We start from the raw sequence: 27195 nt of genomic DNA on the forward strand, positions 1-27195 counted from the left end.
TTTCACACGAAACTAATTAATCAAGTTAAAAAAAAAAACGCAATTCCCATCTTGTGTCAGTCAGCACAAATTCAATAGCTGAAAGAACATGAACTGGTAGATAACAGAAAGCCTTACAAGAGGCACAAACTAGCAGATACCTCCTAAAACACTCAAGACATTCATGCAGAAAATGTGCTATCCTGGTGGCTGATCCACCTTGTAAGCACCATATTTCTCCTGCATCCTAAAAGCAACTATTCTCTATTTCAGCTATGCCAAATTTCACATCAGCCACTTTACTGCTGTATAGTAACCAAGGGGAAGGCTTTTCTAAACTGGATTTTAAATAAAGCTGAATGAATTGGATAACATTTGTGAAAGTGATACATAATCACTTAACAGCCTCTCTTCCAAGATATTATTAAATGGACAATCTCCCCTTAAAGCTTTGAGTTCTGTATTTGCAAAACAGATGCAAGAAGGGATGAAAATCCCATAAATGGTTTGCATTTGCAATGCCTGACACAATTCAGTCATTTGGGAGCACCCTACTTGTGTGCATGCACGTATGTGGAAGATTGCATGCCATCTGTCATAATAAGGCCCTGATGTTGAACTTGCAATATTATTTGAAACACCAAAAATAACCTACTGTCCCTCTGCTGACAGAGGGGACAAGAGGTGGAAAACAGGCAAGGAACATACAGATGCAAAATACTGTCCTAAAAACAATGGTTGAGATAATTTTTACACCAGTTTTTTACTGCAATATACTCCCCCTCCGTAATTGCTATTTCTAGGGTCACACAGACATTTTCTTATTTTTCTTCTACTTATTGCTCCCCTTACACTAGTGCTCGGATTTCTTGGCATATCAGTGCCAAGAATATAAGTAATGAGAAGCAGTAAATACAAGGTTTCACGTGAAACTGAGTGTCTTCTATAGCTCTGTGATCAATGTTATACTTAAGAATGGGGTAGAAAGAAAAATTAGGTTATTTTTCATGAGCATTGTAAAATATTCAATGCTTTTCTGGTCCCTGAAATACTGATTTGGAAGAAGCCAGGACACTTATTCCTAACATTTATGTTTTTTTAAAAAAATGTGATCTGATGGGTTATAAGGGCTGTTTGAAACTGGAAGGTGCAAAAACTTAGAGGCAAATGTTTGCCCATTAATAAAAAGATATTACATCCAATCTAGAAATATCAAAATTCTTATTTAAATGTATTTATTTGTTTGTTTTGACCAACTTCAAGTTGTCTTAGCAGCCTCTCTCCTGGATGCATACTGTATCTCACGTACTCCAGGACCTTATTTCCAAGGTACCTTAGGAGATCAAATAACCTCTTCAAGTCCTCAGATCTGACTTCTGCAAATCAATCTGCAACACGGCCAGTGCTGTGTAGCACTTTCCAGTCAGTGACTGACTTTTCAAATTTCCAAATCATAAGAAATTGCTCACTGAGCCCAAAGTACTTGCAAATATAAGTTCAGAAGTAATACTTCGGCATGGTACTTTGCAAGGGAAGACAGAACCTGCAACCAGGTTGAATCTATTTAACCCCAGAGAGTGCCCCTATTTGTTAACTTTATGGAAATTGACTTTTAAGAGGGTGATTTATGGACGCTTGTTTGATTGCTCTTTATTCTTCTCTTACAGGCACTGTAGTGACCTTATTTACACCCGAGTTAATCATTAGGTCCTTACACAAGGTGGAATAGTGGGGAATGGCAGGGAAAGGGAAGAGAAGGGGGGGCCAGAGGCAGAAAGAGGAGGGTTTATTTTCTAAATTAAAGGCATTAGTGATATTTAGAAGTTACTGAACAGCAAAGAAAGCATCTCACAGATTAATCTCTGTAGACTTGGCTTCACATCCCCAAATCGAGACTGCTACTGAGAGTGACACCTTCCCCACATTCCCCTCTACTAAAACTTCCAGGAAACCCACCAACTCCAGCAGTGCCCTCTGCACCAGTAATAGAGACCCATAAGCAAAAAACTGTGAACAACTTATTTGCAAGCTGTCATCACAGAAGCCACCAAGCACTCCTGTCTTCTGCTTACCATTAGCTGGAAAAGAATGAGGGCTCTCCATACAAGGGCTAAAACAATTCTTTTTTTTTTTTTTTTTTTAATGCTTGATGCCTTTTGTCACATCTATAAGCATCTTCTTTACGATGGGGAAAAAAAAGAGTCCAAATACCTCTGCAAACTGTTGTAAAACAGCCAGGAGAGAGATAAGTTATGTCAAGTAAGTGACAAGCTATCCAAGTAAGACCAATTCGACAGAATATCATCTAGGAACGATCACATTAACAGGAAAATACAAGGAATAAAGGGAAGTACAGCCAAAAGAGTAAAATTGATCAGAAATAACTACTGAAAGTTTTCACTGTAGACATTTACCCCAAAGCAGCCATTATACAGACCTTTAGACAGCCACACTGGTTCAACTGCAGTAAGCACAAAAAATTTCTTTGCATTATTTTCCTCTTAATGTTTATTTCAAATTGACAGAAGTAGCAGTATCTCAAAAGCAAGCAATCCACAGGAGAACATTACAAGCATATAGCAAACAGGGCAACACAGAAGTCTTCTTATCCCAAAGTTACTCTCTCTAGATATCCCATCCCACTCATGTGAAATATGAAAGACATTTATTTTAGCCCAATGTTTTCAATTTGAAGAGATATAAAACTGTCATCAACTTCTTGGTCTGCAGACACTAAACTTCAGCTGCTGTTACCCATCTCCCACACACACACACAAATCCTGCTGAAAAGATGTCGGAATGAGAGCCACAGAAACCAAAAGCATGTATTTACTTGCAAGCCAGAGCTAACAGCAGCTCCTCAGTCCCTGTTACTAGATGGTAAACTGCTCAGGCCTGGAGAGCTTCTGGATAGAGGGGACAGGCCAAACCCCCACCCACCTCCAGGCCAAAACCTTCAGCAAGGGAAGCCTTTAGAGATAACTGCACAGCAAAACTTCCCGGCAAAGCAAAACTCAATTTAAAAAACAAAAAACCCATCCTACCTGGAGGCAAAAATCAACCCGCAGTCCATTTTATCTGGAGGTGGGCTTCTATCAGCCCATATATACATCTCATCCACCAAGCTTCTGCCCATTTGGTTTATTGTTGCAAAGAACTTCATAATAGCATAGAGAATTACACTTTCAAAGGAATAAAATGAAAGTAAGTATGAGCACAGAATTCAATCACATACAATATTAATATTAATCACAGTATTTACATGATGACTGCAGGTAACACAAAAGCACTGTCCCCTTCAAAGCCTCCTAAGGTGACTGCTTCCATGCCTTGTCAATTATAATAGGTTATAGCCCTTCTATGAGGAAAATAAGTCAACATCTTTACACCAAGAATAAAATTTTATAGTCATTATTGGTCTTTGCTGGCCCTAAAAATAAATATTATCCTTCAACAGATCAAGCACAAAGTTACCTCATTTTCCAAAAGCAGCAACAATACACTCTACATTACTTGGTGTCTAGTACATGAACCTCGTGTGCCTGATAATTTTACGTGCTTAATACTAAGCAGCAATCCCTCCTGCCCTACAGCCACCACACAATTAAGAGTTTGCCTTTTAAAAGCCGTGAGGCTGCTGTGGCTCAAGGAGTAGTTCATTAGTCACAAGAGCTCCTTTTCTTGAACTCAGGCAATTAACACTCTGTTGCCTGTTCCCACAGTGGAAACAAAAAGAAACATTGCAAAACCGCCTGCCTCTTGTCTCCCAAGAAGAAATGGGGTGATCCCTTTAATCTGGTTTGGCTGCCTTCTCACACCACCATGTGGAAATGTTTTGGCCGATTGCAGCGAGGTCCATTACTCACCTCTGCCTCTCCTTTGTGCGTGCACCCTTGCAAACACTGCGATTGCTGTTCCGCCCATGAGCAAGTCAGGAGCAGCCTGCTGCAAGGCAACAGCTGATGCAGTCGCCAGATAGCCAAGCTCTGGGATGACAACCTGCTACTCGGTTACGAAACACGGATGCCTGGCACCTTACGGTCTGACAGTCACCAGGGAGGAATAAGTATGGCACAAGAGAATCGACAGCCATCAGCACCTGCTGACGAATGACAAGCTGAATGACATTAACAAGCTGAATGACACGACAGTCACAGGAAGAAGCTGATGGTGCATACTCCTTTCCATCACGGACAGATCCCCAGGAGTCACTACTGGATTCTCCTAGGAGATGCTGTCATTACTTGGATGCATAAATTACTTCATTTTAAAAAGCTCCTCAACATTTCCATCAGGAATTCTATCTTCTTAAAAGTCACTCCTTGCATTATTTTACCCAGCGCTCAGAGTGTCTTCCATGAACCAGGATGTACTGCCTTGGGGCAACAAATACAAACCAGCATTTTAAAGCACGTCACAACTGGGTCAAAAAACAAGGTGTATCAACTGAGTAGTCGAACACCAAATGTTTGAGCTTCTCCATAATTTTATAATCACTTTAAACATCTAAAGCAATTGCTTGAAACAATTAGCTGCCTGACCCATTTTAATTATTTCTTATCTTTCAGCCCTAGCTATTATGCTAGTTCCTAAAATAGCAGAGACCTCAGAGTTCAAATGCAACACCCCAACCATAACAAAGCCAAAGGTATCTTAAGATCATCAGTGGCAAAGCTGAGGGCTCTGTCTGAATCACAGACGAGTCTAAAATATCATTAAACTGACCAGGAGACCTACCACCTTCCTAGACAAAAAGTAGAACAGGCAAGGGCAGGAAAGAGTCCTGCAAGTACCTCAGCCAGTCCATCTGACATCCTCATTTTTTGTGATGATGAAGAGGCAAGAGTGTGAGCAGATATTCCCGGCTCCTAGTGGGGTGGTACCAAGATATTTCTGACCATCTGCTGAAGCTCCAGACAAGTCTCCTTGATACTTTTAAGCCACAGCAAAGCACCATTAGGTATTTGTTGGGAAGTCAGGCAATTTGATTGATCGCTATTTGCCTCTTTCTCACAGCTAAATTGGGTTTGGTTGTTTTTTGTTTTGTTTTGTTTTAAATCTGTTAAGAGTACAATTTTTTTTGGTGCAACTTCCAGACAGCGTATAATTCCTAGGTACAAGAAGCATCTCAAGGGAAGGCCCATGCATATGTGACTAACAATGATGCTAGGGGGATATGGGGCAGAATGAAAATAGTTTAAATCTTAACCAAAAATTAGTTTTCAGAAGTTAACACATTTTTGAGAACACCCAATGACAGGGGAAAATAATAAAGATCAAAATACAATTCAGTAAAGCCACAAAAGATAAAGTTTGCAACTATCATTTCAACTGTGTCTTAACCCTTGGAAAATTGAGGATGATCTTGGACAATAAAATTTACATGCATTATGCTCAATTATACATATGTTAGAAACCACACAGTCCATTCAGTATTCTGCAGCAACCAAGCCATATTAATTTGAGCAAGCCTGCAAGCATGCATACAACCTGGCAATCCTGGAAATTACCACTTCCATGAAAGGCAGCTCAGCAAAATTCTCCAGACATGCCTAGCACGTGACTGACTCTACTGAGAGCTGGAATTCCTCTCCAAATACATCATGTTGAGAAGACAGTAATAATATTACTACAATAAAAACTGGCACATATTGTTGCTACTGGTACCATGGAGATGTCCAATGGGATTGTCCAATTGTTTTGTTTGAAGATATAATTTTATACACCAAAGAAGCTAACTAGCTTTGAACTTACATACCATGTTTTGGTCTAAAAAGACATGTTATGATGAGATAAAACCAAAACTAGCAGGATATAAAAATGTTATTGGCAGGTTTGATTTCAAAGTCCTTGTTTCAACCACATATAGATTTATTTATCCATTGTTGTTGTATGAAATAGAATAAAATAAAAAATGTGTAACACCAGGGACACCGTGATAACGATGTGTTAATATCAAATTAGGACAAGAATTGCACAAGGCAACAAAAGAACACTTCATCAGCTCCTAGAGGCTTTGTTTCTCAAGGCTCTACTTCAGTCATCTTCTCTTGATGTTTTAAAATCTCAATAAAAGTACCACTGGCCAGAATCCTACCAGTCAGCATCACTCTGGTCCACCTAGTCCCAAAGCAGGAAGGAACCAAATATTAAATTAGCATGAAACTAGCATAAGAGCAACCATAAAAATAGATCCCCTCACCCCTCAAAGCACTCACTGGCAGTGAGTAGCTGCTATGGAAGGACAGCACCCACCTCAGTCCATTTGAATGCTCCAGCATTGGCACTGCTGCATCAAACCCACATTTAACCCTCACGGATTAAACTCATCCTCAGCCACACACCAATATTATATGTTCCTCCAAGATTATCTTTAAGTTATAATCATAACTGAGAGCAAAATATGTTCTTACCAGTTTTTTTTTAATGAAGTGATACCTAACATGCTATGAGGAGACAAAACCAAAATAAACAAGATATAGAAAAACTGTTGGCAGGTTTGATTTCCATGTCCTTGTTTCAATCACATATAGATTTATTTATCCAATGTTATTGTCAGAAATAGTGTGAAGTAGGTATAGCTAAGGGAAAAGATTAACTGTTTTGAAATACAAGGAAGCAACTACAATGCTTTTATGTTGACACAGGGATTATATTTCACAAAAGGTATAACATTGCACCCTCTCGTAAAAACGAAGTCCAAATACCACGAGACTCACTACAACTTTTCATGAAAAAGACTACAAACATACAGAATTTACAGCATATCTATCTTTTGTCTCCTCTTTTTTCCAAAGTTTCCATTACAGCTCGCCTTAGGAATGTCAACAACTATTTATTGTAACTTTTTCCATAATGCTTTTATAATTCTGTTTGATGAATTGACAGAATGCAAACAGAATCTGGCACCTTGCAAAGGCTGCAGTGAAGCAGTGACTAGAACAAGACAGGGAAGGAGAAAAAAAAAAGTTTCACGTCAGAGTAGGTGAGTAGATATCTGTATTTTACTGGGTTCCCACTTTTCCTCTGCACTACTCTCTAGGCACATCTCCATCCAATACACATGTTTTTCAGGCAACATTCTTCAGGCATGTCTGAACTTGCTCTTGGAGCCCTCTACATAGGACAAGTTCTATTGCGGGGGGAGGGGGGAAGAGGAGGGGAAATAAGTCTTCATCCCTTTTTGATCCCCTCTCCTTCCCGACCTGCATGGCCAAGCACACACCTCAGCAGTGCAGTGCTGAAATACCTGTTCAGATATAAAGTTCTGCCTCCTGCAAAACTCTGACTCCTCTTCTGGCTTGAAAAGCATCTGTACCAGAGAAAGTCTCTTATTTAATGATAAAATGGGCTTATTGCAGAGCTTTTAATAAAGCATTCGCCCAACCAACTTCAATTCACTAAAACAAGACTGAGATAAATAAACACAATGATAAAAGGATGGCAACCTAAGCAACATTCATTTTGCACACCCAAGACAGAGACATCGGGATGATTAGCCCAGAAGCATGTACCAACACTTGCTTAGCAGAAGCCTTAGCCCTTGATGAGCACCAATTAAGTTCTTTCCTTTGATCAAGGAGCAAGATAAGAGCACATTTATGCCACAAAGCTTTGATTGCAACAAACATACCGTACACTTTGCTTACCTACACCTAACTACTAGTCTAAGAAACAGTCCATAAAAACATTTTGTCATTACAGTGACAAAGAACATTCTTCATCCAAAAGGGTGTACAGAGAAGCACATATAAGAAACTACTTTAACACAGCATTGATACAGTATTATAACAGAATTCAGCCAGGTGCTGAACACAAGACTGTAGACCAGAGTTACAGAGGTCAGTGATCTGATCTCACCAAATCAAACAGATGCTTGGCTTTGTCCAGCACACACGATGTTGGATGAAAATTATCTACATTTCATAATACCATAACTAGCTATTTTAATAGGTAATGAATGTTTAAAACCAGCAAAACTGATCAGACTGATTCAGTGTACCTCCTGCAGATCCTCCAAGCTGTGAAATGTAACTGCTTGTACTGTGAAAAGATGGAGGCAGGTATATGGAAACCTACAGGCAATTTTTTTATGCAAAGGAAGCATGGCCCAGGAACCTGAAAGATAAACTCAGACTACCAAGTTATCCCACTCTGCTAATGAGAGCCCAAATGACATAAGGACTCTATACCAGGTCTAACATCAGCCAGAGACACATAGTCAAACAGCATTTTTATCTGAATCTCCTTTCTCTTACTACAGCCCTCTGTACAGACACACTAAAATCTTGAGCTACCCCATCACCACAAGACCCTGGGGCCTGACGAATTCCAATAAATTCGTGAGAGGTTGCTATAGCAACCCCAGTTCAAAGGGTGGGTCCTGCCCACCCTTCCATTCCTATCCTCAAATGTGCCTTGCCATCATCAGTACCCCACTACCTCCTCCTTTTGACAGGACTTATTCAGGGTGTGTGGAGGACAGAGCAAGGAGAAACACTGCAGGTACACCATTCCTCTAGGAAGGTAAGGCTTGACTATGTGATACCATTAGGCAAAGACAAGGTGCAAATCCAGAACAATATCATCACTTCTATGGAAAACATACAATGGAAATCAACACCTTTCACTTACTTCACAGAGGCAGTGTTTAGACTTATTCATTAATATGCCTTTTTTGTGAAGTATCAGGGAAAATTTTGTCCTAAGATGCAAACCAAAAACTGAGTTGTCTTGCCACTTCTTCTCCAATTCCCTAGTAGTGACCAGTCATCATCTGCTAGACATGCCTGGAAGGTGTTCCATGGCTTAAACCAGGCAATTCAGAAATTTTGATTTAAGAAACAAAAAGGAACAAACAAATACCTCCCAAAAACCCACACATACTTTTGAGTACTTGATAATAGGCTGTATTCAGACATCACTCATAACTGCAATTCATCCTGTAGCACATGTTGAGTAACAGCTTTTTGTTGGGGTCTTCCTCTAAAGAAAACAAATCATTATGGCAAATTTCAACATACATTTTTATCCAATGCCCTGTACTTTGTCATTCTGTAGCTCTTGCAATGTGCTAATGAGTGTAAAAACAAGGAGAGGCATGATTCTTGTTCAAGAAGTTTTGTATGCTGAATACACAGGGTTCCCGTCGAGAAGTGTAAGGAAGGAACACATAACAAGAGTTCTGAAAACCTAGAGCCCAAGCAATATTTCATCAAAAATGAGGCTTTTCCTACAGAAGTGCCCAACAACAGATACAAATTACCTCCTGACTCTCAAGTTTTAAAGAAAGACTGAGAAAAGCATCCTGCGCTGTAGCCAATCTCTGCACCTTTAACCCTTTAACTAGGCAGTTTTACTATATTCTGTGAAATTATAATCAACTTTCCACTAATGCCTATTGTGATTTTTAGCTCTTAAAATATTGCTTTTCCAGACCTTATGCGGACAGTATTCAACTTTTAGAGTTTCTGATGTTTAGTTATAGTAGTTTGAACAGCAATTTAATGGCAAATACACAGACCTGACTGTCAATGAAGAAAGGGGAAAAAAAATCACAACTCACAAGCAACTCAAGAAAGTGCAACACGGAAAAAGTCATGAAAACGTGATCTAAACACAAGAACAGAGGCTAACTTTGATTTATGTTTTCATATGCAATCACTCAGCAAGAACAGATGAATAACTTTAAGACTGCAGCAGCACAAACTCGTTGTGCTAGTCTTTACTTTGTTTCAGCCCACAAATAAATATAAATAGATGTATTTAGTATAATTCACCTTTTGCTAGTAAAACATTATGGGCAAGCTTGGATGTGCAAAGAGTGGTTATTCAATACCATTCTCTGATCTCATTAACAAAAACTCATACAGAATATTTTTTAGGTAACCAAGAAAAGGTTAGAAAAGAGGAAAGAGATTGTTCTGTATCCCAGGCATGGACAACTCTTCCTGCTACTCCTCACTGAAAGCAAAATACTCCTGTCTCACAAAATAACGGGGTTTCAGAGTGTTGGATTTCCCCAAATAACTTGAGAGTGCCTAAAAAGGAAAGCAAAAAAAACTCCAGTGCTAAGCATCACCCATAATTTCTTTTAAAATCCAGCTCTGGTTTGCAGCTCCCAGCACACACAGTTAACATGACTGACCTTGTTGAAATCTCCCTGGGTAAGCAAGACAGCTCTAAAAAAAGAACACCAGGCCCTCACGATTAATTGCTAACTATTAATAATTTAGCATATTTCTCCCTCTTCTCCCAGACATACCTATAAACGTAGCTGCCCAACAGCTTTACCAGGAATGGAAATCTGAGTATTTAATGACATATGCGGGAATAAGTAATGTCCATGAACTGCTGAGAAAGGGAATGACTGAACCTGGAGTGCAGTAAGCCCAAAGCAGACGCATGATCCCCAGCCAGCTGAGTCTACAGCTCCAGTGACAAAGGCCAGACTGTAATGGAGCCTCACAACAACAGAGGTTTCTAACCACAAGCACATCAAACTGTCTTTACCATGTAAAATTTTGCTTGAAGTCACAACTCACACAAGCATGTGAAGCCTGGGGAAAGGGGGAAGAGACAGATCAGGCTACAGCAAACAAAGAGGAAGCACAGCAATGTCTCTAAGACGACAGTGACATTTCTCACACAGGAGCTCTATGACAAACCCTACTTTCCTCTTCCTCACATCTTTTGAGGAATGACCTTAGCTGAGGGGCTTCCAGTAGCCAGGGGCTTCTGAGACCAGAAAAAGTTTCACCGTATAATCAATTGTCATTATGCCAGTAAAATTAAAGTCACTTTTACACAGTGTTCTGCAAATGTGCTGCAACTTCTATGGCCACTCACCTGCCCTGCAAGAAGCTGAATAACTCTAGGAATACCTCTTGAGGAACTCTCAAGAAATTCAGGCACAAAAGAGAGCGCTGTGATATACAGGTGAGGACTTTGAGCCCCCAAGCATCTTACACTGCACAAAAGCAAGATCACAGGTCAACTACAATACTATCCAGATGTTAGTCTGTACCATCACAATGATCAATTCAAAACAACCCAGAGAAACAAACCCCAAACACATCTTCTCAGCAGAGTTAGGAAACAGTGCAGGCAATATTGTTCAAAAAGCACAAACTCCATGCCAGCCCAGGCACAAGTAAATCAACACAGCATCCTAGGAAAATACACACCTTTTCATGGCTGAATATGGCCCCTAAATACTATCAGAATACATTGTGCTGTAAGGAAAACCTTAAACTACACCATCAGTTCTTTCATACAAAAATCGATGTGGTGCTTATAGAAAAAAAAACAGATCGTTTTCAAGCATTGATGCTGATAAAAAGTTATCACATCCTTGGTCAAAGCTTGATAAATGCTTCACATACAAAGAAAATTGCTAGCAATAAAAGCACAAATCTTCCTCCGCAGTTTCAGTTTAACTAGACCAGCTCTTATTAGCTGCATAGTCTGCTATTGCCAGTACAGAACCCTGTGCCAGAAAAAATACCCTTGTTCACAAAAAATAGCAGCATTCTAGTCTGAATTAGCAAGAGAAGACAAGCAACTGTGTTTTGTATCAGCTGTTGTTGGTAACAATGAACAGAGCCCTTTTTATTTAAAACCCGACTACAAATATCTAAAAATATTTGTTTAGCTTACTACTTCTTGATAGGTTCTTACTACTTCTTGATAGGTTCTTGTTTAAATGCTAGATAAATGCTTCTTGCAGTATTTACCAAGGACTGGACATCTCAAAATCTCAGAGCGAAACCCTTCAGAACAAGAGTTACCTTGTTTAAAAAGTTGCTTAAAAGCAACTAAAAATAAAAAAATTAAGTTGGCCAAGAGCAAATAAGCTGTCCAGCAGTGGTCATACAGCCTACTTTGGGATTTTGTTTTAGGGGGTTGTTTCATGGAAAAGAGTAAGTTTCCATGATTCCTTTTGGTTTGGAGGAGTTATCAAAAATTTTTTAATCTATAAAAGTTGGGGGGGGGGGAAGAGCAGGGTAAATGTTCCTGGACAAATAGTCTCAGTTTCACATTGAACATTAATACGGACTGAGTCAGACCACTTATTTCCACCATTCTCTACATTTTGCCAAGATCTTTTTTATCATTGTGTGATAAGTAAGAATCATTATCTGCAAAACCAATCTCCCCAGTGAGAGCTGGCATCTCCCAGCAGTTTTTCACATCATGTTCCTAAAATACTTGTCCATGGCACCACAGCACTAACTACTGGCAGCAGATATCACCAGCCAAATAACTTTTCCCAGAGTTCAATCAGTTCAGTTAAGATCATGGCATCACTTCTCACAGAAGGCACGTGCAAGAAAACAAAGAGCCTAAGCTTCCCTCCAATAACTTGTTCATAAAACTAACCTTGAGAATTAGATGTAATATTCATAAGGTAAAATTAAACTGGTCTTGGTCAAACATGAAACTCAGTGGTTGTGAACTACACAGTAAGTAACTATTTCAGATTGAAAATAAACTATGAGGCATTGTGTTAATAAGGCTGTTAGCTAGCTATTAAAGCGTCTATTTTCATGTGCAGAGATGAAAGTATAACCATAAAGAAAAATTTTCCACATGTCATTTCTTTATTACAGTCTTGTCATGCAGGGAGTGACATAAATGACTCTGTGTACTAAACAAGTCCAGCGCTTACCTAGAAACTGAAAAACAACAGCACAAACAAAAGTCACCAGCAGTCTTTAATTTATTCCTTTACATTTCAAAGTACACGTGTTTGCATTAGTCAGAAGATCCACCTCCTAACTACAGCCAGCCCTCAAATTATTCTGCATAACACTAATTGAGGGTCCAGCTGAAGAGTTACCTGTTCAAGGAACCTGCAAGTAAAATAAATTATGCAAGAAAAGAAGCCAAGAATGCCTAAGAATAAAGGCTTTTAAAATGATTAGCAGGTTTACTCTTTAATCTGGCAAGGTAACAAACTTTCAGCACCCAAGAGAACAAACACAATGAGGGAAAAGCTTTATATAAATATCCCGCATGCCAAAGCAAAAGGCTTATTTCATTGGAACAATGCACTCCTGTTTAAACCAATACCAAGCATAAAAAAGAGAGATCTTTCTGGGGAAGTTATTTGTATGTTAACGCATAACTTCACAGCACGTTTGTGTGGAATCCTCTCCTGACAAAGACTGCTTGGACAGTCCCTCGCTGGCACCGGCCCCTTCAGGCACATGTTGTCGCTCAGGAGGGCTGGGAGTATCCATCTCTCGCCGCCTGAAAACACGAGCCTGCTTCCCAAACCCGCCCGAGCCGGGAGCCGCGCTCCGCCAAGCGCTGACCGCAGGCACGCAGGGCGAGCGGCGCTACGGTCCCGAGCGAGAGAGAGAGAGGCGGCAGTAATGGCTGCTGGCAGCGAGCGCCGCTTCACCCCGCCGAACCCTCACCTCGCAAAGCATTCCCAGCTTCTCAGCAAATTAAACTCCGGCTAAGCCTGCGAAAATACTTTGTGTAACCAGAGAGGATCACACTAAAACCTAATGCCGCAAGAAAAAAAAAAAAAAAGGAGATGTACGCTCCAGAAGCCATAAATCCCTCACCTAACTCATAGCTCCACTTCCCTTTTGATTCATTCCCTGTGGAGCGGGAACTGCGACGCCCCGGCCGGCATTCGGAAAGCACTCGCCGGGCCCAAGCGGACTGTGACAACATGAGGTTGAACCTGCGCTCGGAGGAAGCCCCGGTAACACCCAGCGCAGCCGAAATGCCCGGGCAGGAGCGGGGGCGCCCGCAGCTATCCCGCCCCCCGGAGCCCCCGGGGCTGGGCGCAGGCGGGCTGCTCACCGCCGTCCCGCCGAGGCTTTCGCTGCTATGTCAGCGCTGCCAACAAACCTCGAAGCAGAGGAGGATGGTTTTGCCGGCGGGAGAGGGAGAGACACAAGCACACACCCGAGAGATGAGGGGTGGGAGGGATGGACGGACAGACTGGCGGACGAAGGGGCCGCTATTCACCTCTCCGAGCGGCAGCCCAGCGCTTCAGTCCCATCACCGATGAACAGGATAAAGAGTTCATGCTTAGTTGAGCTAGTTTAAAAACTTCTTGCTCAACTTACAAACCTGAACTTTTTTCGAACTGTCGATGGCTTTCGCTTGAGAAGCTGAAAGTTAACTTTCGCGGACTTTTCCAACCTGAACTACTCTGATTCCACGATCCTACCTGCCTGAGGGAGCACGGTAACCTCCCCTCGCCATGCAAGCAGGCTGGCCAGGACGAACACAGGGAGAAGGGGACCGAGCCGTGGGTAGAGACCCCACTGCAGATACATATGTGTATACATATATCTATCTGTATATATATGTATATACACGGACCTCGAGTCAGCCAGCCTCGCTGCAAAACTTTCTCTTTCCCAGTGTCAGAAAAAGAAAAAACCAAAACAACAGCGAAAAGCCCGCAAGGCGAAGCAGGCAGCAGCAGGCGCGGAGGAGCGCCGGCGGGAGGGCGCGGGAAGCTCCCGAGCACACACCGGGGAGTCCCGGGGCTCGGCCGGGGCCGCCGCTGGCAAAGGCCGCGCTCCCCCGGCCGGGCAGAGGAGCCGCGGCTGCAGCGGGGCACCCCCAGCGCGCCGCCCAAAGTTCCCCCGGCGCCCAGGCGGCAGGGCCGGCTCCCTCTTACCCTTAGTCCAGTCCACCACTTGCTTCGGGCTCCACTTGGTCACCGGCTCCATGGCGGGTCCGAGCCCGCCGGCAGCAGCCCCCGCTCAGACCGCAGCTCCTCCGGCCGCGGGCTCGCCCCCTCACGCTCCCATCCCGGCAGCGCCGCTCCGGGCCGCCCCCTCCCCGGCCCGGCTCCTCCCGCCGGCCACGGGCTGGCCCGCCCCGCTGCCGCTCCGCCCCCAGGTGCCGCGTCCCGCCCGGGCCTCGTGCTTGGGAAAGTGCCGAGAAAAAAGTTCCTGGGGTTCCCGCTCTGACAGGTCCGGGGAGACGGCGATTCGGGAGTCGCCCGGCATCCTTCCCCGGGAGCGGCGGGCGGGCCGTGGGGTGGAGCGGCGGCCAGGCGCTGCACCCTGCTTCGGTGGTGGCTCAGTGTGAGTCACAGCCTTGGGGCAATTTTAAATTTTAGCAGCAAATGTAGAGTGCCTTGAACCACGCTTGTCCCCGTGTTGGCGTTTGGGGGTTTTGTTTCTGTATCCCTCACCTAAAAACGTCCTTGGGTGTGGAGGCTGTTTCACTAGAAGAATTTACTTTTATTTTGCTGCCTTCTCTTGGAGGCTGCATTAAGCCATCAGCTACACCTCAGACTCGCATTCCTCAAGGGAAATGTGTCGCTTGGGTCCTGGCCGCCTCCCGAAGCCCGTGGAAGCCCCTACTGCCTGTCAGTCTCTTCTCAGAGGTTAAAGGGTTGACCTCCAGGACTGTGTGCCCAGCATACCGGCTTCTGCCATTACCTGGCTCTGAGCACATTACTCAGCTTTGCAAACACCTTTGCACACAGCAAGGAAACATGAAGGAAACAGGAGTTTTTATTGTGTCTGTCACAATACTATCTGGTTCAGCAGCAAATTGCAGCCTGAAGCTCTTTTGTAGCATGCACGAATGTCCCACTGCTCCTCTTCCTCACGGAGGAAGAAACAGCGTAAACACTGCTGTGACAACAAGACTGTGAAATTTTAACTTGGCAATATTAGGTAGTGGGTAGGCAGCTGGGATTTGAGACTGTCCAGTATCCCACTGTTTTCATTGCCTCCCATCTCGACCCATCTGCTATCCCCAGCCATGCAGTTGAAATGTAAGCTCTTTGGGACAGGGGCTGTCAGTTCCGTGCAGAGCTGTGCAGCACCCAGCTGTGCAGTGCCCAGCTTTCCCACCGCGGCACAAACAGCTGCCTTCTGGCACGCACTGCTGCAGACCCCTGTTGGAATCAGGAACAGCTTTGGTTCTAGTTCTAGTTTGGGGAGCCAGTAGTTAAAAAGAAAGGGGGCTGTGCCTGTACACCTAAAAAGTGTAATTTGTTCATTGTTTTGTTACATGGTGATTAAAGGTATATTTTTAGTTCTTTATTATAAGGTTAATTCGTTTTAGCTGATTTCTCTATTTGCCTTCTAGTTTGTGAAACAGAACGGCTGTCAGTTAGCCTCTCTACCTATCTGAAATACTAAAATGCACTTCCTCACAGCTTTAATATTAGTGCAACAACCAAGAGTTTCCTGATTCCCTATTGAATCATGTGCCATTCATGCTTTAAAAATGGTAAAACGGCAGTTCTTCCCCCTCGAAGAGGCCTGAGTAAACAGATGGACCTTGCTATGTGCCCTGCTAATGGTTTCACATGGGTTAATGTAACAGCACTTGTTTTAACTACACAGATGCTTCCCTAGGTTGCAAGCAGGATAGCAAATGTCTCTCACCCTTGGTGTTTGGAACATTCATCTGCTGTCATCCTTCTCTGTCACAGGTCTTGTGCCAGTCCCTCTGCCTGATTTGGGTCAGATGAGCACCATATTTTGTGACGAAGGCATGCAGAGATGGTCGCTTGCTAGCAGATTGCCAATCCAACAAATCAATTATTAATACTTAGTATTTTTGGTAATTTTCAAAGTGACAAATCTATTAACTTATTTTTTAAGCAGTGCAGTGACTTTCTGTTCTTTTACTACGTGACGTCCCCGAACATCAGCTGCTTTACAGCCTGCTCCGGACAAATGAAATGGGGCTGACAGGGGAAGGCAGCGTGTCTCCTGTTTCTCAAAATTATCCTAGCCACATTGCTTACGTGTGCTACTCTTTTCAGGCCCAGATTGCAGCTGCCTTTGAGTTGATCTTTCTCATGATTGCATCACCATAATCTGATCTTTATTTGAGATGAGATTACCTAGTAGTCCACTGCAATTAGAAGTTCTGTCTATAGAATAAGGTGATTTTGTATAAAAAAAAATCACTGCCAAAAGAAATAATAATTTAAAAAACCCCAAACAACTCTGTCCAATTTCTAGGAATGTCATATTTAAAAAAATGATACTTCTGCTTTGAATGCCTTCAGATGCTCTTTACGTTAGTTTATGTGTTTTTAGCCAGTATCAACTATTAGGAAAGATGTCCATTCCTTTTCTCTGATTGCAGCCTTGCATGGAATTCATTGCTCTGCCAAGGACCTGGCTACCAGCTCTCCAGAAGTGCACAGGGGTTTTTAATTACCATTTTCTAGTGGTAAAAGTGTTTTGATTTGAGAAGATGATTCAGACCAATTATTTGCTGATTCCCTGTTTTGTTTTCTTCCTTTTTACTTCCTCTTGCAGGTCAGGTTTTCAAAGGGCTCTCACGCCAGTTTGCCTGAAACACAGCTTAGTATGGACCATATTCTTGATTTCACAGTCTTAGGCACAGCAATATACACCCTCCCATCACCCCCATCACAAGAGGAAAGACAAAAGAATCTTTTGTCTAAACTCACAGCCACATCCTGTCAATATGGCAGAAGAAGGTACACAGTATTTGTCACTTTCGGGTTTCTCTCCTGGCAGCTGACCTGCAAGAATATGGCAGATGACTCTGTAACAGAAAGTCTTTGGGAATAAATTATCCTTTCAAGAAAGAAAAAGAGTATTTGATAATAGCATAATCTTAGTATCATTTCATCAACTATATTGGCGGTACTCAGGCTTAACAGTGCATTTATAATTTTTTCTAAACACAGTCTGGTTGACCCTGCCTCTTAGGCCTTAATTTTTCATTCCAGATCTGTGACCTACCAGGTTACCTGCCTGGACCCGATTTTTTTTATATATAGATGGTCACAGGCTTGACCAAGTAACCAAAGTGGACAGCAAGGATGACATTCAAGTTTTTAACAAGCATGAGAGTGAGAGACAATAGATGATCTAGCACAAATACCTGCTGATACAGACAGAACACACCAAAATGCCTTGAACAGTTGAGAGTTAAGTGAATGTGGACCAGGTTATCTCTTCACATCACATTTCTGCTTTTGTCCCCTGACTGCTGCATCACAGTCTGTTGCCAGACTTACTACCATCACCAGAGCTATGCCTCACGTCCCTTGGCACTGTGCAGGTTTGCAGGGACAGCAGCTCCTTTCTCTAAGAGAGGCAACTGCTGCAACTCATCTCTAGGGGGATGAATAAACTGCTTAGCCAAAAGTCACATACCAAGTTCAAAAAGTGTGGGTTTTGTTCAGGGCCACAAAAAGGTAATTTTCTTACTGGATCAGTTTTTTTAGGGACATCAGCATATTGCACTTTGTTGTTTTGAGTGGAAGGGATGTTTATGTTTGGCAAAGCACTGTCTAAGCAAGTTTTACATTACATTACATTTCAATTACATTATTTATGAAAGGCTCAAGATTTATTTCATATTCATAGCTGAAAGCTGTGGAAATTGACAAATTTAAAGTTTGCAGAACAAAAACCAGTAGATGCATAAAAAAATCCACTGTTTGCCTCAATTGATAATCCATAAATGAGCAATTAGGTGCTCATCCCTAACTTTTTATTGGTCATAATGCTTCAGAGACCACCTCAAATACTGTCACTACCAAAAAAAAAAAAAAAAAAAAAAAAAGAAGAAGAAAAATTAGGATTTACCTTTTCAAGCATTACCTTAATCACACACACAGGCCACAGAAGTCAGTAGGACTATTTGCACAACAAGAAGAAAATTTTACCCTACGTAACTGGATCTGAGAACTTCCCAGTAAGGTCAGTGAGTATTAAAGTTCTTTTGGGAATTGCAACAGGTAACTTAACTGAATCAGAGTGAGTCAAGTTTAGAACTGGGTTTGGTTCTATGAGCAAGTAATTAAAATACTCATACTAGTGGGAAACTGTTGTTGCATAAGAAGCAACATCCTATTTCTCACTTTGATACCAGTACTGTTAATGATGTATCTCTCCTATACACGTGAGTGTGAGAGATCATATTGTAGCCTGATGAGAGAAATAGGTCTGCCCAGTGGTGTTTTGAATACAAGGTTATGCCTGGTTTATCAGTAACCTAAGTTAGGTTAGGAAGACCTACATACATGGCTGTATTTAAAATGGATCTATCAGATTTTTTTTCCCCCATAATAAAGTTCCTGCTCTACTTATTTCCTAAGGATAGGAGTTCTCTATTTGGATTGTCCTTGTTATCTTCCATTCAGCTTTAAAAATACCTACACAAAGTTCTTAGTTGGATGAAAGTTGCCACTGCTTGCTGCTATAGTTGTAGATATATATATATATATATAAATATATGTGTGTATCTGTACACTGATGATTCTCCACGAAACTGACATCGGTTGTAAGGAGAAAGGTCCAAATATACAAATATTCAAATATATGTATATCCTGAAATATACAAGTATATTTTTTTCCTTCAAGAATGCAGATATACCTGATTTGCTATATACTGGCCTTTTTAATTACTTAGGTGGTTTTATTAAGCAGATCTCAAATCCCTGCATAGAAATCATTTCCCCCACTGTAACTTGTGCTAATGTAACATGTTTAAGAAGAGGATCACAAACCTATTGTGTAAAATATAAATGTATTAAAAATGTATTTCATAATTATTAGAAATTAGGTATAAATTTATTTTGGTCTACCTTAGGTCCCTTTACCTGGCTATGAAACTATCCTATTCTTAGGTAAACAAAGCACTAAAGTGATTTGTGGAAAATTTCAAAACTCACCAATATCAATGTATAAAGTGACACTTAAATGAGAGCATTTTTGTATAGAGAAAGAGAGAAATTATTTTATCTGGTCTTCATTTCCCTGCCCAAAAGGCACGCAAGAGGAAAGATTTGTCTTGAACATAATTCTTCAGTGAGTTTGATTGGCTGTGGAAGATTTACATTCCCAAATGGAAAACAAACAAAGCTTCTGGGAGCTTAGCACTAGCAAGGAGACATTTATGCTGCTACAGCAGGGAAACCACTTTGCAAAATGACCAGGAGCAGCATCTGCCCCACCAGCTGTGGATGTTTGTCCAGCAGTCATTTATCACAGGCACACGGAAGCAGAGCGGGACCCAATCCTGCCTGGTGCCTGGAGCAGTCGAGGGAGCGAGATGTGGCACAGTGCAGGTGAAGTAGATGTGCACAGCTGAGTTCCTGGCTCTGGACCAGAGGAGGGGGCTGAGGTACCATTCAGCTCCCTTCAAGCACCACGCTGCTTTGGGCTGAGGAAGTGTGAGGAATGAGGGTGCAACAGGCAGCTGGTGCAGGAGGAAAAGGGATGCTGGGGCAGACAGGATGTCCCTACCACCCCTGAAGCCACACACAGATGGTGGAAACCTCCTCATGCTAAAGGGATACCTGTGGGCCAAGGCAGAGAAGACCACCTCTCATATTATCAGTGGTACTGTCCACGCAGCCTGGGCCATATTTGCCCGGAAACCTGCACAAAGTAAGGTCTAAGAGAGATGAATTTATGGAAGGAAAACCAGAGTTATTCCTACATGGAGCATGTAGGAATATTGTATATTTGTATTTTAAGACCTTGATTCAAGAAGCCTGTACTCTGTCTAAATCACACTAACTCTTCTTCCCCCTTTTACTTAAGTCTTCAGACATCAGAAAACAGCCAAAGGGATTTAAGGCCAGGCTGGCTAAGTGTGCACATGCAAGAGTAGAACCACAAGCTAGAAACATTTCTTTTAAAAAGCTATGTGACCTTGACAAGAAAATTTTTGCTCACTTCTGCAGTCTTCTTGCTCCTCTTTTTTAAAGGAAGTTAAATATACTTAGTATTTTAATTCACCCATTTTTCTTAATAGCCCGAATTTATCTGCAGACTCTGAAATGTAAGAAAGGTGCATTAACTCTTCCTGCTAGAGCTTTTATTACAAATGGAAGTTATTTTTTTTGGAAGGCAAAAAGAGTAATAGGAATTCAAACAATTCATTTGAATATCTGTTTTGCTTTAAAAATAATATCTAAAATCAGAGAAGAAGGTTGTTTTTTAATTTTTTTTCACTAATTGTCATATATTTAAAGCTTTTAAGTAGAATTGGCAGCAGTATCAAAACAGGATACCTAATCAGGAATGAAATCTCCAGTAACTTAAGCAACACTTTCTCTAGAAAGCCAACTATTACTGTAGTATCTTCTGTAGAATTCTCAAATCTTCAGATCTTCAAACATGCTGCAAACATTAATGAGCAGTCTCTCAAAATACCTGTGGTCTTGTGGTTAAGACAGCCCAACACAGTTTCAAAAGAAAGATGTTCAAAGCCTTGCTCTGTCACAGCCCAGCTCATACAAGACTAAGACTGATCCTGAAATTCTTTATTATTAGGGATGAGAGTAATTCTGTTAAATTCAGTGAGAAGAATGTGCCTAAATGTTTTTATATTAAGGGGATTTAAGGATATCTTTGGGTTCAAAGTCCACAACCATCTGCAGCTGCTAATAGCCTCACCTCTGAGTGTCCATTGGAGTACCTGAGGAGATTCCAGAAATAATTCCATGTACTCCCTTGCTAAGGGAGGATCTCTGGCTGAGGGTCTGCTCTAAGAAATAGAGGAGGGGTAGGAGGAAAAGCAATAATATAATAAAAAACTATTTTTGAACTACTGCCCCAGCTGTCTTGTCACACATCTGCCCAGGCCCTTAGTCCAGGCTCAGCTCTACACAGAAATTACTATTTTTTGGACCAAGGGGTCTTCTGGGTTCAGGTGCTAACTTTGTTCACTCTTCTGTGGCACATGGGGATCCCAAAATAATAGGCATATTCAGAGTAGGTCTGATCAAACCAGTTGGGTGAAAACACTGGGGCTTCATCCACCACCTGGGTGAGCCGCAGGCTGTGGGGCATCTCAGTTCAGCTCCCCTCTCTGCCCCACAGGATTTCAGTTTGCTTCCTGGGGCTGTGTATAGGTGTAGGTTTCGCTCCCTAGTCCAGCCCTAGCAATATTTCTTAACAGACAGGCTCAGCTAGTTCTTCTAAAGCTTTTTAGATTTTGTGGTTTATACCCTTTATGTGGCCAGCTTTCCTCACGTGTTGTCTGTGCAATCTGAGGAGAAAGCTCACACCTCTGTGGCCCTTGCCCTGACAGCAAGGGCTCTTGGTTCTGGCAAAGTACCGCTATTATAAAATACAGCTTGAAAATGAAATGATAAATCACACTCAACAATTTGCTTTTTTATCATCATTGTGGAGAAGGGTATACCTGTCATTTCTTTCTTTGATGAGCAGCATTGAAATATTTCCTGCACATTCATCAGAAGCTTTTTCCTTTAATAAATTACTACATTATGCATAATACTTCCTTAAATTGTATGTTGCTCTTGCTTCTGTAAAGAGCTAACTCATTGGTTGTGTTGAGGTTGGGATGCAAAGTGAAGCCCCAGGGAAGAGAAGCTCTGAGGAATGGAGAGGAAAAAGTGGTCATTTAATCCCCTGAAAATATGGCTTTGCAGAGACCAAAGACTAGGTCTGTCCTTTGAACAAATGACTGCTCTGAGAGCAATAAAAGTCACAAACAAATGTTGGTACCACGAGTGTTGGAAGACCTTATAAATCATATGAAAAAGGTTAAAACAATTATCTGAAGTACAATAGTCCTTTTTGAAACATACTGAACGTCAAAAACAGGTTTACAGCCTCCCTTCTGGACAATAATTTTCATAGCAGAAGTCTGGCAAAAAACTTCAGAAACAGCATTCAATAAATATTCTTTTTCTCCACTGCATGGATAATTATGTTTCTTTTTCCCCCACTTTCAGGACTTTTCCCTCAATGTTGGATAATTTAATTAGAAAGTGTAGCGACAGGCAAAGAGTTTATCAGACTGGAATAGCAAGTTTCTGCAAGAATCATGCTTTTAGTAAAAGAACATTTTGGTCACCTCTTCCTCACTAACAGCATTCTAAACATGAAGAAGGAAGACTTAAGAAAGGTAAAAAAAATTACATAAATACATCCCAGGGCATATAAAGGCTTGAATGTAGGGGGAAAAAAACAAAAAAAAACCCCAAAAAAAACCAAACAAAAAAACCCCAAAAAAAACCCCCAAAAAAAAAACCACCAGAAAAAAACAAAACAAAACCAAAAGAAAAAAAAAGTCATGTAAACAGCTGCAAAACAGCAGATTCAGTGGACAGAAATTAGGCCAATACATCAAATATACACTGTTGTTGATGCCTGAGGCCACAAAATTATGTGGAGTCTTTGGCTTTCTGTGTGTACAAGATGACGGCAGAAACCAGACAATGGGCTGATGTTTGTTCTTCAAGCCCAACCACCAGATGAGTGGAGTTGTTGCTTTTGAATATTTAGTGTTTTGTTGGAAGGTTGGCACCTCTCACATGCTCCTTGAAAGAGAAACAACAAAACAAGGATCTGGTGGGAGCTCAAAATCCTTGTTTGGATCTCTATTATACATCCCTACCCGACAGACCTGTATTTGCAGCATACTTGCTTGGGCCTACTGCTTTTTAATTTTGATTTTGGTTTAGTTTATGGAACTATCTATTTTTCATGGTCATGAGAAGATGCAGAGACAAAAACTCTAACTGAGCAAAACACAGAAAGGTGTGGTGTGCTGAGCACATTAGCAGCAGTGGTCTTTGGCGCAGGCTCATGTCAAAGCTGTTTTCACTACACAGCCTGGCCAAAGCACAGCAGTTCTGCAAAAAATTATTTGTAAGGACCTCTGCTTTTGTCTTCTCCAAATGATGTATCTCTACAAGAAAGCAGAAGGGAATTGGCCCAGCCACTGGGAGATGCTTGTTTTAGTATCAAATCCCACGTGAGCATCTGAACATCAGTATTCAAAAGTACAAGAGGAAGACAGAACTCACTTATGATCAGCCTTTCTTCATGGCTTCTCCCTTTCTGAAGTCAAGAGGAGAGATCACCAGAATGTAAATGTGCTGTGTAGAGAAGGGAGTGGAATGAAATCCTCCTCCACTGCTTTATATGAGAAGTTCCTGTCTACCATTAGCAAGATTTATTCACTTAAGATCTTCCAGTGTTCTTAAAATACTTGTCTTTTAATTTACAACTTGATTTGGGACATTTTCTGGTGGTTTTGAGGGAGGACTAAAGAGATTTTGATAAAAATTTGTGCAAGAAGAGGGAGAAACCAGTGTTCCTGTAAGCTCTTGTATTATTTGTTTTGCCCTCTATGGTTGAAAACAGAAAAAGTGGCAGAAATCTCAAAAGTGAAGACCTTCAGGTTCCATAGGACCAAACCAGATGCAATTTCAACCACAACCAAACAAGATACTATAGGAATTAAACACCAGAAGTGGAAAGGGCATGTTTCCATGCAGGATTCCCATCAGCTTTCTGGGGTAGATTCCAGCTGTGAAAGCCACAGGAGCAGCTCTCCACTCACTGACCCTTTTTGTGGTCAGGATTTGCCCTATAAAGGCCTAATTGACACTAATGTGAATGGATTCTGAATTCAGTGCCTAGAGCAGGTTTATATGAAGCCTGCCTCCTTCGGACCCCTGGCAATTTCCTCTGCACTGTTTGCATCAAAATGTGAACCTCTTGGCAAAAAGGCGAACATGTATGCTGCACATGAAAGCAATCAACAGAAACCTTTCTCCCTGAAAAAGTAGGGAAGAGCTAGGCAGCCATGTGTGTCCTTTGTCTGTGTTCTGAAAGGAGCAAATTTCAATGGAAAAATAAAATGCATATCTCAAAGGCTTCGTGACTCCCTTTTCATTCAGTGTTACTGCACTGAAAAATTCTTTTATATAGCAATATTTTACTATCTTTTGACAAAATTCTCGTTTTATCGTGACCAATTGCTCTGGTTTTATTGCATTATTACATGTTTGGTATCTCAATCTGTAGTTAAGGCTGCTGAATGTTTTTGAACAAAATAGGTTTAGAAATGGGCTACTTGCCTGGTTGAGTATTTTTCTACCTCTGTGTGTAATCATCTACTGATAAATAGAGTTTCACAGTACTGTATATTTGACTGTTTCTGACTATACTTTCTGTTTGCTGTCAGTTAAATCATGGATTTTTCCCTCTGGTTTTCTTGTTTTGAAGACCCATGCTATTAAAAAAAAAAAAAAAAGAAAGAAAACAAGAAAACTAATTGTGATCCAGACACAAATCTGCCAATTTTGCTGAAGCTGCTGATTCAACAAGGCCTTTCAGAATTTGCAAATTAGGGGGCATGACAGATGGAGCTATTTTTGAAACAGTACCACTAGTCATATGTTTAAAACTGCACTGGTGTTAAAGTTCTTTGTGGAATCAAACCTTAATTCTGTGAGTTAAACTGAGAAGACTTATTTAAGGGAAAATATCATATTGTGTGAAAAAATATTGCCACTTCCTGGTAAGTCATCAAATAGATGCTTTTGTTAAAATTCCAAAGATGAGTTTAGCTTAGTTGACTCTACCATTGTAAGTCAAGAAGCTCCAAGCCCCAGTAGTATCATTAATATGAGATGTAAGGAGATGCAACCCCACAAACAGAAATAAAAATGACTAATGTAAATAAGAGATGTCTTACTAACTTCTTACATAAAATCTCTCTAATGTGAAACATGGTTGATTAATGAATTTAGCTAACTTCAAATGAATAAACAATTCATGACTTTAAATGAAAAGAAGACCAAGGAGAAGGTACTGATGATTGATTATTTACCCCTAAGTCCATGATTTCTGTAAGCATAGTAGAATGTTGGGAACTAAGTGCTAAACATCCTGAAACCTTCATCAGCAGTTTCTCCATCAGCAGGCAAATTTTCCAGTCTGTCTTTAGATGATATATTATGCTGCTCCTAATTGCAAGCTCCTCTATGTGTTGTCTTCACTGCTGCTTCAATGTGAAGGTAAAGTCTTTAGCCATTAAGCATCTGGAACAACTTGTGTGAACAATTTTTAACACTGCATTTGATAATATTTACAAAATTTATAAGTCTCAAGGGGACATTATACTCTTAGTATTTAGTTTTCTATACAAAATATTTCAGAAACATAAACAGGTAAGTCACTGTCATCTCTTTGTCAGTCCATATACTTTTTCCATGAATGCCATTTACAACAGGTAGCTTTTCAAACGCTGTAGTTGCAGAAACAAAAAGTGTAGGTGAACAACATCAACGAACAAACAGACAAAAAACCCCAACCCAAACAAAAAGCTCCCTGCTTTAGTAATAGTGTCTTCCTCTGCTGAGTAAACAAAACTCTCTAATAACTGTAGTTTGGGGCTATTTTTCACAAATCTCTCTTTTAAAAAACCTAAAAGTACAGGAATGTGTTCATGGAGTTAGTGGGATTTTACGTTTCATTTAACCTTTCTTTTTATGACAGCAGAACAATAGCATTTCCTGTCTTTCTTTCTTTCTTTCTTTCTTTCTTTCTTTCTTTCTTTCTTTCTTTCTTTCTTTCTTTCTTTCTTTCTTTCTTTCTTTCTTTCCTTTCTTTCCTTTCTTTCTTTCTTTCTTTCTTTCTTTCTTTCTTTCTTTCTTTCTTTCTTTCTTTCTTTCTTTCTTTCTTTCTTTCTTTCTTTCTTTCTTTCTTTCTTTCTTTCTTTCTTTCTTTCTTTCTTTCTTTCTCTTTTCTCATCCTGAGCTCAGCAATTCTAGGCAATATAATTATTTTTGCCAGTTGATGCAAGACAGAATGTAATCCAAGTTTAATTAGAAATATAATGGCTTTTATCCATTTTTTTTCCTCAAAATGTTTCAGCAGTGTTGACATAGATCAAAAAGTCTGTGCTGCCAGATAAATACATGGAATTCCTTGTGCTAGTGGAAACGGTGGGAAAATTCTTATATAAGAAGTTGAGATGGACATCTGTATCACATGCATATTAGCAAAGAAAGAAGATTAATATATATCTTAATGTCACAAGCATTTTAATAAAGTGGAAAAAGGACTCATTCATTTGTTTTATCATGATATTGCAAACATGAGGATCATCTGCTGAAACCAATCCCTTAAGCAGAGCATCAACTTTATTTTTATTACTAGTAGATATTTGAAAAACATTACTGCGAAAGGCACTTTGAGGTCTCACTGGCCTTAGAAAATGTCTTTGTTTTTGCTTTTAAAGGAAGGGAAAAATACAATTATGACATTATGAGACAAAGATAAGCAAAAGGAATACTTTCACTGAATTACACCATGATAATGCAATTTGATTTGTCCTTGCATAAACTTTCCTCTGAGGAGTTCAAGGAAGTTCACAAATATCTGCATGGTAGAAGGAGTATGTTCTTTTCACTGGATTACATCATGATACTGTATTTTGACTTTTTGT

General features: G+C 40.8%; 1 protein-coding gene across 2 annotated transcripts in view; it reads right to left on the reverse strand.

Moving 5' to 3' along the window:
- The window catches only part of CNKSR3 (CNKSR family member 3), a 53281-nt gene extending 38470 nt beyond the window's left edge, over nt 1-14811 (reverse strand). Inside the window, exon 1 of one of the 2 annotated variants that reach the window (XM_012572602.5) lies at nt 14633-14811. In XM_012572602.5, coding sequence (XP_012428056.2) covers nt 14633-14684 — 52 coding nt within the window. In that variant the 5' untranslated portion in view covers nt 14685-14811. Of the gene's footprint in view, nt 1-13556; nt 13576-14632 lie in introns of those variants that run through there. The other variant, XM_072926957.1, reaches the window with a different exon arrangement.
- Nucleotides 14812-27195: the final 12384 nt, after the last annotated feature.

This window comes from Taeniopygia guttata, chromosome 3 (assembly GCF_048771995.1).
Source record: "Taeniopygia guttata chromosome 3, bTaeGut7.mat, whole genome shotgun sequence".
NCBI classification, from domain to species: domain Eukaryota; kingdom Metazoa; phylum Chordata; class Aves; order Passeriformes; family Estrildidae; genus Taeniopygia; species Taeniopygia guttata.